General features: G+C 53.0%; 4 protein-coding genes across 4 annotated transcripts; 2 read left to right on the top strand and 2 right to left on the bottom strand.

Moving 5' to 3' along the window:
* Positions 1–6417: 6417 nt before the first annotated feature.
* CCOS01_12161 (rhodanese-like domain-containing protein) lies at positions 6418–8294 on the top strand (the record flags this gene model as incomplete). The annotated part of the gene is made up of 4 exons (XM_060460310.1): positions 6418–6656; positions 6721–6788; positions 6857–7076; positions 7136–8294. The coding sequence occupies 4 exons, from the start codon at positions 6418–6420 to the stop codon at positions 8292–8294; spliced, it is 1686 nt and encodes a 561-aa protein (XP_060309253.1).
* Positions 8295–8718: 424 nt separating this feature from the next.
* CCOS01_12162 (uncharacterized protein) lies at positions 8719–9087 on the top strand (the record flags this gene model as incomplete). The annotated part of the gene is made up of 1 exon (XM_060460311.1): positions 8719–9087. The coding sequence occupies one exon, from the start codon at positions 8719–8721 to the stop codon at positions 9085–9087; it is 369 nt and encodes a 122-aa protein (XP_060309254.1).
* A 59-nt stretch (positions 9088–9146) lies between these two features.
* CCOS01_12163 (uncharacterized protein) lies at positions 9147–9422 on the bottom strand (the record flags this gene model as incomplete). Its single annotated transcript, XM_060460312.1, has 1 exon — positions 9147–9422. The coding sequence occupies one exon, from the start codon at positions 9420–9422 to the stop codon at positions 9147–9149; it is 276 nt and encodes a 91-aa protein (XP_060309255.1).
* Positions 9423–13137: 3715 nt separating this feature from the next.
* On the bottom strand, positions 13138–14843 carry CCOS01_12164 (uncharacterized protein; the record flags this gene model as incomplete). Its single annotated transcript, XM_060460313.1, has 2 exons — positions 13138–14764; positions 14827–14843. The coding sequence occupies 2 exons, from the start codon at positions 14841–14843 to the stop codon at positions 13138–13140; spliced, it is 1644 nt and encodes a 547-aa protein (XP_060309256.1).
* Between the last annotated feature and the right edge of the window lie 116 nt (positions 14844–14959).

Raw genomic sequence — 14959 nt, forward strand, 5'->3', positions numbered from 1 at the left:
TAAGCCAAGAAGATAGTCGAAAGTTGATACCGCTTTTCGCTGGGCCCGGCGCTTCTTCGCAAATGGTGCTTTCTGCCCGAAGGAAGGGAGAGCCAAATTAATCGCAATTGTCCAACAAGTGGACCAAGTAGTAGACGGAACGCTTGCGGGCAATAAGTCGAAGCAGAGGTGCGGCATAGAGATGCTTTGTTGGAAAGCTGGGCTGAATTGTATGAATGTTTGAGCTTGCACAGCACTAAGAGGAACAGCACAAAGCACAAGGAGCACAAAGAAGGAACAAAAACGTTTAATTCATTCAACGGGGTCGAAACCGCCCTTGCCTTAGGTTGGTTGTTCCTGGCTAATAATTGAATGGAAGTGGAAGGAAAAGACTTCCTTCCATTGGACACTTGGTGCCTTCCAAATTAGAGTCGAGCCTTACAAGTACACCTCAGGTTTGACCATTGTGAGGCAGGAAGGACTCAAGGAATACCTTAGCTAGGTACTGTGTAGAGTACCTTAGGTAAGTACACTACCTAGGCAAGGTACTCAGTGCCTGCCAATATCACTTACAGAAGGTGGAGAGGCCTGGAGACTTCCTTCCATGGCTGAGGCGTGGGAGAAGGAAGGGACCTACCGTACGGATTCGCATGGAAGGTACCTCGCCTCTCGTCACTCCGCACTTTCCTCATAGGCCCCGCAGGTTGTAGCATCTGGGTCGGCGCCGGGTCCGCTGCACGGTTTTTTCTTCTCTTCAATTTTCTCTCTCCCTGCAGACGGATCACCGGGCTACGAGACCCTTCCACTGGGCAACCCGTTCTTTTCCTTCTCTTCCGCCTCACTACCATGGGAAACAGCGGGGATCAGAAAGGGTTTTCTCGACGCTTGGTATCCGTATCATGTAAGACCATCACTACGGTCCGGGTTACGGATACCTTTAGCCTCAAGATGCTGCAGCAACCGCAAGTCCGCAACGGGTCGACGGGTCCAACATCCAACGTGACACTGGTTTGATGGCGAGTTTACTGGATCCCGTTCCGAAAGCTGCCCAGCGACCAGCTCCGGGTGCTCCAGTCCACGGCTGCACCGCACACCACAGACCACCCCGCGGGCCTCTGTTGAGGGACTCGGGGACTCAGGGACGGTATGCTATGTTGCCCACAGACCAAGTTGCGGACAGAACATCAAAATCTCTTCTCGGGGAGTTTCCAATCTAACGCCAGACAGAAACATGGCCGGTCAGGTGGGTGACGACTGAGCACGAGAACCACTTCCAGACTCGAGCTTTCTGGAGACCGCCTCCGATCACTGGAGAACAAGACCAAGACCAGACCACGAAAGGCCTCGCGCTTCTCCGTATCAAACATGTTAACCCTTTTGGCGCCACCGATACTACCGAGTCAACGGGCTACGGCGTACCGAGTAGAGTACGTGCACACTGCGTCGGGCCCTAAAACTTCCTAGCGACCAGACGGGAAGCCCAGCACGCCAGCAAGCACGCCAGTCCCCAGTGAAGGGTTGCTCACGTTTAGGGCGGATGGGAAGATGGAGAGAGCCCCTCATGCCCCTGACGCCTCAACCGATAGAGCATGAACTCGACGCTCCAGGGCAAGCCGCCAGCGGCCATCAGTGGGGTGATGGAACATTCAGGCGAAGCCGCTGTAAATCCGTCAATTGTTGCGGCAACCGCCTGTAAGGGGGGAAAGTTCCCCAGGGGATTGGTGCCAAAGTAGGGGCCCCCTGTACGCCGCAACGGCGTTGTTGGGCGCCTGAGTCGTCGGAGGATGTTCGTGGAGTCGAATCCAGTTCTTCCGCCCCTGAAGGGTCCCTAGCTGGGAGGGTGCGAGACCCAATTACAGCGTTGGTATTCATACGGCGTCACGTACCTCGCGAGAAGACAGGGCGAATGTGGGCGCGGGCGTGGTTCATGTCGGTAATGCTGGGTGGATTTGGGGGTGTGTGACTGCAAGAGACATGTGGACGGGACGGATACCTGTGTGTATTCTTCGCAGATGTGGTAAGGTACGGAGCATCGGTGACCAGTCTTCTCCAATCTCAGTATGGCGGCGAGATGAGGAATTACTCGTACCTGCTTTTGGGGGGCCATGACTTGCTGCTGGATGAAAATGCTTGTGCTGGCTCCAGCTGCTTGTGCTGTGCATCGGATCCAAGGGCACCACACGGGCAAAGCTCGAAGCGCATTGGCTAAGACAAGACGGAATTTGGTGCGATTGGCACGATTCTGCTCGATTTCCTTGGTTTGCTGCACAGCACAGATAACCTTTTTGCTGTTGCGCATTACCTTAGTTATGCCCGCTCGCGGCTTTTCTACCTTGACGCAAGGTAAGGCACCGACGAGCTGGAAGGAATCTTAGGTGAGAAAGTCTTCCTTTTCCTTGCCCTGCCCTGCTTTCCAGGTACGTACCTCGAGCCACGTGCTCTTTGGCTCGGGTCGTTCTCTTGCCTCTGCCTCTGCCTTGGAAGCTTCTGCCGTCCGACCATTTGTTTTTATTCTGGAAGACTGACAATCGATTGATGCTTCAGCCGAAGAAGAGAACCAGGGAACGCAGGGCAACGGGAGAGAAAGCAAGATATTCTCAGCTCAATGACCACACACACACACACACACACACACACACACATTGTGCCTTGGCAACGTGTAAAGTGGGGGGGAAAGGGTACGAGGAAAAGACTGGGAAAAAAGGCACGCTAGAATAAGGTGCGGATGTATTACCAGGAATGGCCCTGTGTAAATGGCCAGCAAAGTCCCAGAGAAGGACCGCAGACGAGAGACCTACAGGGTCATGCCATGTTGCTTACGTCCAATGGCAGTGAGTGAAGGCGAGTTAGTGTACGTTGTGCAGCAGCATCGATGCAAGTTGGCTGCAGTATCATTTACTCAGTGACAGTTCAGAGACAAGTCAAGATAGAGCGAGAGACATACACCACACAGACACCAGACACCACCTCGGAGACTGAGAGGGAAAAGGTTCAAGCCCAGATTGCTGCAACTGGTAAACGGCGGAAAGCAAGCAAGAGAGCCACAGAGCCTGGAGGCAAGGCAGAGAGAGACACCCGGGCCCCATCCATCTGCATCTTTTGTCTGCATCTGCATCTCCATCTCCATCTGGTGCATACACACTCCCTGTCGTTGCCGTCCACCCAGAAGCTCTGATGCAGCTGCAAGTCCTGCAGTAGCTGCAGCAGCAACCAAATCTCCCCTGACAACCAAGTTCAAAGTTGACTTTCAAGTCGCGGTTGGGTGGGCATCGCACCAGAAGTTACGCGCAGTGAGAGAGAGAGAGGAAGATCACCAAGGAGGCTCCACGACGAAGGGGGGAATGTCCCATCGCGAAGAAGGGTACGTACTGGCTGTCAGATACGTACTCGTTGCAGCACACCTCACAGCCAGGTACGTACAGACAGCCATGTACCGCCCCCTTGGTCGTTTCTCTCTACCTTATCCGCACCTTGGCTTCACTACGCCGTACTACGTAAGGTATCCGTAGTCTGGGCTGGTCCCCCCCGTTTGGCGCTTCCCTGTTCGAGTGTCTGGTTCTGGAGCTGATGGCCCTTGGCTGGGGGTTTGTACCGGGTTCTGGCGCTGGTTGCTCAGAGAGAAAGTCCAGCATCAGACATGGCATCCAATGTCGTAAGGCCAGATGCTCCGTACCTAGAGCAGGGAAAGAAAGGCAAGGCAAGGAGCAAGACGAGGCGAGCCATGGAGACAATTCATAGTATAGAATTGTTGTCTGTATAAAAGTACATTGTACTGAGATTGAGGTTGCGTAGGAGGAGCAGAAAGAGTGGAGGGATATCGTCGGCGGCTGCAGTGTGCTCTGCGTGACTGCTATGCTGTGCGTATGTAAGATGTCTCGCCCTCTCTCTGTGTCTCTCTCTCTTGGTGTACCTCAGTTGATATTGTACATTGTCGTTGCTGGTCTGAATGCTTAGTCCCGGCATGTCATCTTGTACCCGTTCCTGTCTCGTTGCTGGTGGTTCCTGTTCCAGCTCGTCCAGCTCCAGTCTTCCCAAGTTCCCATCCATCTTGACCATCCTGGGCTAGCAACAACTGACAGTGACATCCCCCATCCCGGTCAAGTCTCAATCCACCCCGTCGAGTTGCCTTCCTGGACCTGGTTCAGGTTTCCATCCACACACCCTCTCTCTTCGTTCGCTCCCGTTGTCGTCGTCGTCGTCGTTGTCTGGCGGCTGTCTGTCTGGTCGCTAATACACTCTTCCTACCTAGTCGGCTACGCAAAGTAGCAGTGGTAGACTGGTGGTAGTGGTGGTACATAGCACCGTTGCTGTGTGCGGCGTCTGCCTTGGTTCCATCCCATCCCATCCCATCCTATCCTGACTCCCAGAGAGGCCTGGTTCCTGCTTCTGGTTGCTTGGTTGCTGCTTCTTGTCCCATCCCCCATCCCCATCCCCATCCCAGGTATCCCATCCCATCCTGTCCCAATCCCGTCACACACACCTCATGGTTGCTGCACACCACACCTCTCACGCACACCACACACACCACACACCATCCGTACACTACACACCTTGATCCATGGTCCATGGTTCCAGAGAGTGACAGAGAGAGAGAGAGAGACAAGACACACACCCAGTTCCCATCCCATCCCAAACCCATATCCATATCCATATCCATACTTTGCTCACCACGACCAGTCAACCACACACACACCACACCTTCATTCAAAAACCTCTAGTCTCCTCTTTCTTCCGACCTCTTCCCTCCCTCTCTCTTCTTTCCCCCCTTCATCCCCGACCATAACCACCAACGGTCCGACGGTACGGTAGGTTTAGAGAGTTACGGATACCTTTATTCTTAGGTCCATCAGAGAGGTTCAGTTCAGGAATCATCCCTAGGTGCCCAGGTCTCCAGGTCCAGCCATTCTCTACAACTTATCGTACTCAACGTGCACCCAAAATCCTACTACACACCACCAACATCTCACGCCCACGGACTACCACACTATAATCGTCCTCCCATCGTATCGCATAACTGTCGTCGACGACCAATATCGTAACTCGACGCCGCCCTTTCTGTTGGCCAGTCCACACACTCAACCAGCAAAAAACTCAACTCACGACTCTTATTTCTAATTTTCCGTCTTTCTCGTTTGATTGCTCTTTTCTGCGTCTGTTACTGCTTTTCCCCCGTTGGGCATTGTGGGTAATCAGGAAGAACAAGAAGAAGAAGAAGAACCAGACGGACGAGAACGAAGCCGAAAGAGGAAACAAGAGAAGCACAAGCAAAAGAGGAATCCAAGAAAAAGAAGGCTAGACGCTTGGAAGAAACTACTTGACGTTTTTTCTTCCCCGTCCCTGCGCCAGCACTAGATAACCCAAAGGCATTGCACTCGTTTCTCTTGTCATTGCTTGTCCGGTGCTACTGCTGTACACTCGGATCTTTTCTCTCTCTCTCTGTGTCGCTACTCAGTACCAACCAGCAAAGCCAGTCTCTCTCTCTCTCTCACTCACTCACTGCAGCCTGCGTCCTTGCATCACTGCAGCATCCCTTCCTGCTCGGCCACCGAAAAAGCGTAGCTCGAGCAAAGAACTAAAAAGGGTCGTAGCCTCCGAAACGCACCTTCAACACCGACGCCGCACTGCAGCTCCCGCACCGCATCCGCATTTGCCTTTGCTCCTGCTCCGGCACTAAGGATTCGGTCAGTCTTTTCGGTGCGCTCTTTCTCTTCTCTTCTGTTCGAGAAAGAAGTTGCATGCAAAAGGCGCCTCCCTCCCACCTACGATTATCCGCCCACCTTTGTTCCCCTTGCAACCACCCAAGGCCCCCATCGTGGACCGCCGGCCTCTCTCGCCTCTCTCTCTCCCCCAGTTAGAGACGCCGCCAACGACCTCGATCTCGACTTCGATATCGACTTCGACCTCGACCGATATTCTCTGGGAGGAAGAAAAATACGTTTCATGAATCAAGGAGAAATAGGACGCAGTTTATTTCATTCCTCGGGTATTCAATGTTGCTTGCACCGACGCAATAACGAACGGCCATTCTTTTTTCTCGATCTCAGCTGCATTGTTGCACGCGCGCTCCCGAAAAACCCCCGCCGCCACGAAATCCCATCAAGCCAACATCGACGCTCGATTCGAGATCGAAGAGGCCTCTCTCTACAGCTTGCATCACCACCGCCCTCCGATTCATACTCGTCGCGACGTCTTGTTCCCTCTCCATTGAGTGGAAACGGCTAAAACAGATATTCATCTTGGGATTTGCTGCAACATTCGCTTATTGCGGCCTCTTCTTAACGATCGTCCCTCTTTTTTTCGTCACGACATATCGAGTATCGTCTTGGACGCAGCACTCACACCAAAGAAACAAAAAGAGACACCACTAACACCCATCACCACCCGCAATAAATACTTTCGCTTCCCACGATCGGGTCCCGACAACCACACACCACAATCATGGAAGCTTCATCACCATTGGCGGCTATGCACCGTCCCATGGCAGTTCCTTCTTGGGGAAATAAGGATCTTTTCCGCCCTCGCCCCAACACCTTCGCTGGTGCCGTACCCATCAGTCTGCGCGAACACCTTCACAGGCCCGACAACTACTTCAATGTCAAGGACATTCACGGTTCCTCGCCCGCTGCTAGTTTGGCCGCCGATCTCTCACAAAACTTCCGTCTGGATACCGAGGCGAGGTACGATGACGTGCATCCAATACATTCAGTCTGGAAAACCGTCAACTAACAACGTTCTGTCTAGTCCCAAGTTCCCCACACCTCGTCGTGCCTTGTTCACGTCAAACATGATGAGTGACGCGGATTCCTACGGTACGTTCTTCTATGGGTTGCAAGCACAAAAGAGAGGAAATGGGACTAGGAAGCTGATGTGAGACCAGAATACGTGACTACGCCTCCTCTGCCCGAATCGTCACCTGCCCACGATTTGATGGATGTCTCGCCGTTGCCGCACAAGCTCCCGTTCATGACCCAGATCGCGATAACGTCACCGACCCCGGGATCAACCCCAACCGGCGAGGACGACGAGATGATGTTGGATTCGCCAGCCCCCATTCCTCGGCAGGCGTCGTTGGAGCCACCCAAGCCACTGGTAGCCGAGTAAGTTTGATTGCCACATTCCTCCTAGCTCAAGGGGTCGCGTCTAACTCAGGGGGCAGACGGAGAAAGCCAGCTTTGCGCCGGCCCTCCTTGACTCGGATGAAAGGCTACTCGACTAGTGGCGTTCCCGGCCGTTCCAACACAGACACCCAGCTCCCCACTTTCCGATTTGGTGAGAATCGCTTGACGCATATGAACAGCGCAATGTCCCTGGGAGAATGCTTCGATGCTACATCACCTCCTCAAGAACGACGACCTCAGACTGCGAATAGCCCTACTCCTGCCGTGCCTGGTGCCGTTCGTCCTCGTCCTCAATTCTCCAGCCTCTCTGGTAACCGCAACAGCCCTTTTGGCAACGGTCACAGCCGTCGCCCTTCAAATCCCTTTATGCGTCCCCGCAAGCAGTTCCGTCGCTCTTTGAGCATGTTTGAGCACCCTGGCGATGTTGCCAAGGCAAAGTCAGAAGGCGGCGACTCCTCGCCTACCACCCCAGAGTCTGTTACCAGCATGGATGCCGATGATGTCCAGGAGCCCATCTTGCCTCACTTCCTCGCCGATGACCCCACGGACACCATTCCCCGGATAACAAAGGCCACCATGATTGATCTCTTGGACGGAAAGTACAGTGACAAGTTCGACCAGAAGATGATCATTGACTGCCGCTTCGAGTACGAGTACGACGGAGGACACATTGACGGAGCTGTCAACTACAACAGCAAGGACCTCCTCGCCTCCCAGCTGATCCAACACCCCATGCAAGGAAGAACAATCCTCATCTTCCACTGCGAATACTCGGCGCACCGCGCCCCCATGATGGCTCGCCATATCCGCTCCGAGGACAGGACTGTCAACGCCGAGCACTACCCGCGACTCACATACCCTGACGTGTATATTCTTGGAGGAGGATACAGCGGCTTCTACGCCGAGCACCCTTGCCGTTGCTATCCCCAAAACTACGTGGAAATGTCGGATGAGGCTCACCAGCGCACCTGCGAACGCGAACTTGGCCGCCTCAAGAACCCTCGCAAGGGCTTCGGCAGAGCGCAAACGTTCGCCTTTGGCTCGCGCGACTCTTGCGTCGACCAATCACCCACAGCTCCAGCGCGCCCCAGTGGCCTCAGACCCAGCATCAGCTTCCGGCAAGATCCCATCGCCATGATTGGCAACTCTCCAATCCTCGGCGAGCGATGCCATGCACGACGCATGGCGTCTTACTAGCACATACATCTTTTTGCGCCCCTCTCACACCCACTGTCTGCTGCACATAGTGGAGGGGTGAGATCTCCTTGCTTGGCAAGGGGGGGAATTCGAGGTCTCCGCAGACTTCGAAGCTGTCCATTGTTTTGTCGACTGTTTGCTCGACATCCCTAATAGGGCGAACCACAGCAGCCTGATTGTCGATGTTTTTCGCGTCTCTTCCTGCACATGTTCAACGAACCCCTATTCGATTCGACTGCCTATATTTCCACCCTTACCAATCCGGACTACACAGCAGCTAACGCAACGCTCACGGCCGCGATGACCTCAATTGTTACGCTAATAGAACTTCGTTATGAGCCTCGTTCTGCAACTTGAACATACAACAAAACCAGCAACCCGGCATTAGACGCATTTGGCATATTTGTCCCCGCATCGCCTTGATATGGTTGTACGGAGTCCACTTTGGATCTGGCATCTTGGGGTGGCTCCCTGTCGGCATTTTACAGCATTGTCCTTGGTTTTTTTTGTTTCTTTTTCCTTTGTCAAAGACTTCTGCATCCCGCCGAGGAGGATGGTCCTCAACCAAACACACATATATCAACAAACAAACGACAACAACAACAACACCACCACCGCTTGTCTGTCTCCACAGATTTCAGACGCGGGAGCATTTCAGTATGACGTCTCGGTCTGTCTGCTCTTCTGTCGGAATCTCCACATATTTTCGGAGTATTATTTCTCGGACCATCCCTCCATCGGCGGACCCTTTTTCCTTTGTGCTCAACTCGGTCCATTGACCATCTTCACCTGATACCACACACCTTTCTATCCAAACGCCGGATACCCGACATCCTTGTCATCGGATGGCACTCACAGACCTCTCGACACCCCATTCCCTTTACATTTTTTCAAAACAGAAGCCCCACGGACCTCTTTTTCTTCCGATGGTTGTGCTTTAGGGAGGACTCCACCTCCTTGTGTATATTGTAGGAGTAGCTGCGAAAGAACGCATGCAAAGAGCGGAGAAGCTAGTACAGTGGATGAAAAGCAGTTGCTTGGGAATGCCTTGTAACATTGGCCAATGGGGGAGATAGCACTGCAAGCTTGGAAGCTGGATTGGTGCAATACCGGCATGGGTGAATCCATTGCCTCTTTCTGTACAGTACTGGCGATGCAAAGACCAAAAATTGCCAACCAAACACCAATGGTCCATGGTCGGATCATTGTGGGCTAGCTCATAACAATTGAATGAAAATACACACAAACAAAAAAACACGCTCATCATTGCTTGGACTCGTGAGACACGTGCTCAAGGCGCGGCTGTGATGGTATGCGCGCGCGCGAGCGCGTGCTTGTCTACATGTTGTGCGCGAGCGCGTTTGTCTGAGCCATTCCCGATGAACACCTCAAGCCGTTGAGATCGCACCGGCTGATGGCTGGATTGTCTGTGCGAAACTTTTGAGGTCCGAGGTTTTGTGGTTGTTCTGGTTCGTCCCGAACTGTGGATTATGGGGTGTTTCGAAACTCGGGGGCCCGTCCCCCACGAATGTGTCTTTTTAGACTTCGTATTGAGGCTCTATCCGTTCCCTATAGTCTACTGTGCAGGGAAGCTCCCGTGACCGCGAGACCCGTATGGACTACTTGAGTTTCACGATTCAACGTCAGCTTTGACTGGTGTTCTTTTCTTCGAACCGAAGCGAGGTCTTCTGTGACATTGTGGTTTTTTTTTTCTTCCCCCTTTAGGCTTCAACCCTTGTCTAGACTGTAGATGGACGGTGAGATTTGGCAGGTGGCAGATGACGGTGGTATCAAACTCGGTCCCATCACCCCCCTTCCATTCTTCCCTAAGCAAGGCCCAATGGAATGATGAGTAGTGAGTGATTGGGGTTTGTCGGATCGGTTATGATGCAAGTGAGAGCCTCGCACGCCTTGGTCTGTTTGTTGCTCGGTCCCCTCTTCATCTCCCGAAGCTAGGGTCGGAGTTTACTCCTTAGTTCGTACGTAGCCTCCGCGCTAGGATCTCTCTCTCTCTCTCTCTTTCTCTCTTTCTTCTGGGTGTATATGTTTTTCTCCCCGTTTTGGCGTTTGGGATCTGAGGGTCTATTGTTAGAGTCTTTGGGATTTGGGGTTGTTTCGGGCTTTGCCTTTCTTTGCGTGTCGTGAGGTTTAGGTGGGATAGGTAAGGGGGGGGGGGGGGCTGAAGGTCAAGATGTTTGGGTTGTTCTGCCGAATGTTCTAGCGTGGAAGGGTGGGAGGGGTGGCTTTGTTCTCTTCCTCCCCCTCCCCCTCCCCCCTACTTCGTACTCTCCCGCCAGCCTCAATGTCCCATCAGCCTAACGTCTGCTGCTTATTTTTGGATAAGAATGTCAAGATGTGGCTTTTCTTTGGGGGTAGTAGGGAAGGGTGGGCGTAAGCACGCGACCGCGCGAGCGAGCGGTGATACAGGCCCAACGGTCCTTTCTTTGACTGCTGAGGAGGTATGCTAAATCCATTCATTGATACAATTTGTTGTTTCCCCGTTGAGGGATGGAGAGGAAGGGTCTTCTTGGAGCATTCTTGGGCAGATTTCAATTCCAGGAGAGGAGAGGGACTAGTCACTTGACCGAGTCCGGAGCTCAAGGTAATGAACCTTTTGTTTTCCTTCTCTATTGTGATGTTCGCTACATGGGAATTCAAAGAGATGAATAGACTCCATACAAAATAACGAGTATGGTGCGTGCGAAGGTGTCCTTGCCTGGTGAAGTATCCAACTCAAACAACCACGCGGCGTGTTGCCGTTTCCGGCCCAGGGTTTTGTGAACGTGTCGTGTCATGGTCGAGAGCTGGCGCGCACGACTCGGAGTTTGCAGAGGGATAAGTTCTTCCCCCTTGTTCAACACAAATCCCTCACCGGCTTCTTCGTTCTCGATAGACAAAGAGGAGAATAGATGGTGACAGACCATCTTTCAAAGAGGAGTAGCGTCCCGTCCAACGATGGGCGACGGCAACAGTAGAGTAGCCTAGAGTTAGAGGCGGGCAGACACGTTTCTGGTGCCGGGCTAGATGAGCGGCTGTATTGTGCGTTTGTGCGGGTACTATTGTTTGAAGCCATATGGGGCAAAGGTAACTAGGTAGGCTCTAGAGAAATTTTACAAGCCAGCCGCTCAACAGCTTTTTTGGTGTGGTTTCAGCGTTATTCTCTTTGTCCCTTTTCGTTTGTTCTACGGACTCGGCGTCGGGGGAGAGAATATCTACTTTACCTTACCAAAGACACGTGCTAGGTGAGAAGTAGCCCCGAAAAGACAAGGCCAGATCATCTCACACCACCGACTGAACCTGAGAGCCGCCAGAGCACCAAAGGTTTTTGGCTTGTGCTTCCCGAATAGGAAAGCTCACCGAAGGGGTTCAAGAAGGACGGAAAGAAGAAAGACGTTTCGGTCCGGACAAGCTGGGCTGTTTGTTTTTGGTTGTTGGGCTGGGGTTCGGGCTCTTTTGTGGCTTGTTCTTGAGCCGCGCTCTCTCTCTCTCCCTTGCGTGGTGGTTCGTCAGTGGCTTTTTTTCTCTCTCTTTTAGGATGAACGATGCAAGCGAGTCAAGTGAGCCAAATTTCGTCAGAGAGAGAGAGAGAGTTCAGCCACTTCCGTTGTGGTCTACATTCTTCCCTGGGCGAGACTTTGTCTCAGAGGTGGGAGATGCCGTAATCACCAATCTTGAGGTGGGCAGTTGAAGTAGGTGGGTAGTTGAGCGTCGTTGGGGGATACGGCGAGAGAATGTCAATAGTTGTGATTCGGCTTTCTGTTGTCATCTCTCAAATTATGGGTAGTCACATCTCAGCCGAGTCCTTTTTTCTTTGTGTGAATCTCTTGAGCCGTATAGCTTGGAGACTAGGTGCTGTTTCCACTACTTTTGCTGTGGATTCTGAAGAGTCTAGTGTGTGAACTTCATGATTTAGTTCCGCGTATAAAGGTGATTTGCCGCTGAGAAGGCCATTCTTTGCGTTTCGGGAAAGCAAGATGGCCTTGGCCATCTCAGTTGCATGTCACTATTGTCTTGAATCTTTTCCCGTCCGAGGTTAGAATCTCGAGAATGGGGAAAAGTGGCAAACGGTGAGAGGAAATGGGACCAAGTCAAAAGGTCTTGGTCTCAGTCTCCCTTGCGGGTATGTCCCGAAGAGGCTCTGACACCTGCACGTATGGATAGTTTTGCCTAAGATGGATAGTATGTAGACAAATCAGGGGTCCATTTGTGGCGGCAAGCAAGGGAGAAGCTTATTCGGGCGTCGAGAGCGCCTTTGCCGTGCTTGCGCATGTTTTGTTCTTTTTCATGATGGGAAAAGCTGTTTTTGTGGGGGTTTCTAACGAGGCATTACGGTTGCTATGTTGCATCGTTGCATCGTTGGCTTCATCTCAGATTCGAAAGATGATTTGAATGGAATTGGGATCCGTGATGGGACCCGTGATGGGATCCACGACTCGAACCACATGCCTCGGCGAAATGAGCAGAGATGAAATTTGACCAGAGATCAAGAATGATGAAAACGATTCAGAAAAACTTTTTGAGGCCTAACTCGCCTGTCTATGAAGGTCCAACGTAGCCCCTAAGCGATGAAGCAACGTAGCTTTCCCCAGTATCCCCGGTTCGAAAGAAGCCATGGATAGATCTGCTCCTTGTGATATGCCTCCGCTCGTAAAAAAAAAAGTAACCTTCAAAAGCCAAATGATAATCTCTTCCCACTGCTGGCCTGCTTATATAGCAAAGATATGCAGGTTACCTGGGTATCCCCCAAACGCCACCCATGCCAAATGCCATGCCAGGAAAATGATGTAATCATGCTCAAACTTGTCAAACGCCTTCGATATCGCCGCTAAATGTGCCGCGCGCCTCACTGAAGCGCAAAATCCCACTCCTTGAAAGCCTCGCGGAGAGCTGCCACGTCCTTCTCCTCTTCCTCCTTAGTCTGCGTGCAGTCCTGCCAGACAAAACGCTTCTCGAGACCGAGGAGCTTCGCGACAACCTTACGCGGATACTGCAGATCGAAGCGCATGTTGGGATCGAGCTTCATCACGAGACTAGAACCCTTAATTCTGTCTTCGCCGTCGTCTGCCCAGATCCAGATGCGGAAGTAGTCGCCAAAGTCGGCCTGGTCCTCGTACGAGATCTCGCGGCTCTCAAACTCGGGGTACTTGAGGTTCTCGGCCTCAACCCGGAAGCCGGCCTCGGCAAGACCCTTGTAGACAAAGTCCGCGGGAATAGGGTGGAACTGCCAGTGAGCGTGAATGTTGCGACCGCGGCTGATTTCCCAGGTGATGGCACCCAGCTTGCGGTTCGACTTGGCCGATACCATGGCCTGGAGGGCCTCGCGGAAACGGGTCATCTCCTTGTGGGTCTTCTCCGCCTCCTCAGGGGTATAGCTCTCGACGCCAGAGGAGTGAACGGTTGGTGTATGCGCGAGAGGCGTGATGATGACGTGGCCAGGGAAGTTGATACCGTGCTCCTCAAAGGTCTGGGATGTGGCTAGAGGGCCCTTGGCAGTAGCAAGATAGCTGTCTTCGCCAATGGTGCAGACCATGTGGGTATCGAGGTTGGGGTTGCTTAAGCAGAAGAAGCACCGGTCCGGCCCGGGAGGAGGCGACTGACGTCGGCGCTTATTTCCGCGGCGGTGATGGCGGCCATCGTCGTCTCCGTTGGCGAAGCGGCTGTAGGAGCCCTCATCCTGCGCCCGCCTCTTTGGCTTTCTCTGGCTGAAGGGCGTGAAAGTAGAGTTGGCGGGTTTCTCGACGTTGGTCTCGTTGAGGGTGATTGTGAATGCATATAGCGCCTTCGCCTTGGCTGCGTTTCCATAGGGGGCCATCGATATGAAGCGAGTGACAGCCGCATCCTCTGCGCCTTCCTCGAGAGGGTGCACGAAAGGCTCTCGCTCGTAGAAGAACTCGGTGGGTGAAGACGAGAAGTGGTATCGCGGCTTCAGGGTCGCACACAGCTCAGCAACCTCAGCCGTGCTTTCAATTGCTGCCTGGTTCTCTGGGGTAAGAGCGACCTTGGACCCTGTCCAGATACTAGATGGCCAGATGGTCGTAAGTAGGATGTCGGCCTTGTTTGCACCCTTCAGCGACTTCGCATCGTCCGCTGTGTGGAACGGGAGGTGCTGCTCCTTGGATTGCCCCCCGACCACATCTTTGTCGAGCCTTCCACCGAGTGCGACAATTCTGACCCCCTCTGACGTCTTCGTGATACTTCGTTTTCCGAGGAAGTGGAGGTTCTCGCAGATTTCCTCGTCGGCTTCGATTTTAGCAACGATCTTTGGGGGAAGGGGCGCTGTGCCGACAGTGAAGTAGACAGGAAGGGGGACCTTCAGTTCACCGTTGAGAAGTAAATCGACAGTGGTATCGTCTTCGCTGCTGAACAGATTGCCTGTGACAATGGCAAAGTTGAAGCTGTTCTTGGCGTGGAGGGTCGCGAGCTTCGTGAAGGCAGGTGTCAGCGAGCCATTGAGGCTTCCCAAAACGATTCTGAAAGCTTTGATTAGTCTCAAACGTTGCGCATTTACACTTGCAACTCGTGTGATACGTACACCTTGGGTGCAGCCATTGCGCCTCTAGACTTTGGGTGCAGAGGTTGAAGTTGTGTGGCTGGAGGTCAGGTTGTTGGTAGAGGAAGCTTGGAGTTGAAGATGCGACCGGAAGATGCGCGCGACGAAAGTACCT

Source organism: Colletotrichum costaricense (assembly GCF_030867565.1).
Source record: "Colletotrichum costaricense strain IMI 309622 chromosome Unknown Scaffold_14.1, whole genome shotgun sequence".
Lineage (NCBI taxonomy): Eukaryota > Fungi > Ascomycota > Sordariomycetes > Glomerellales > Glomerellaceae > Colletotrichum > Colletotrichum costaricense.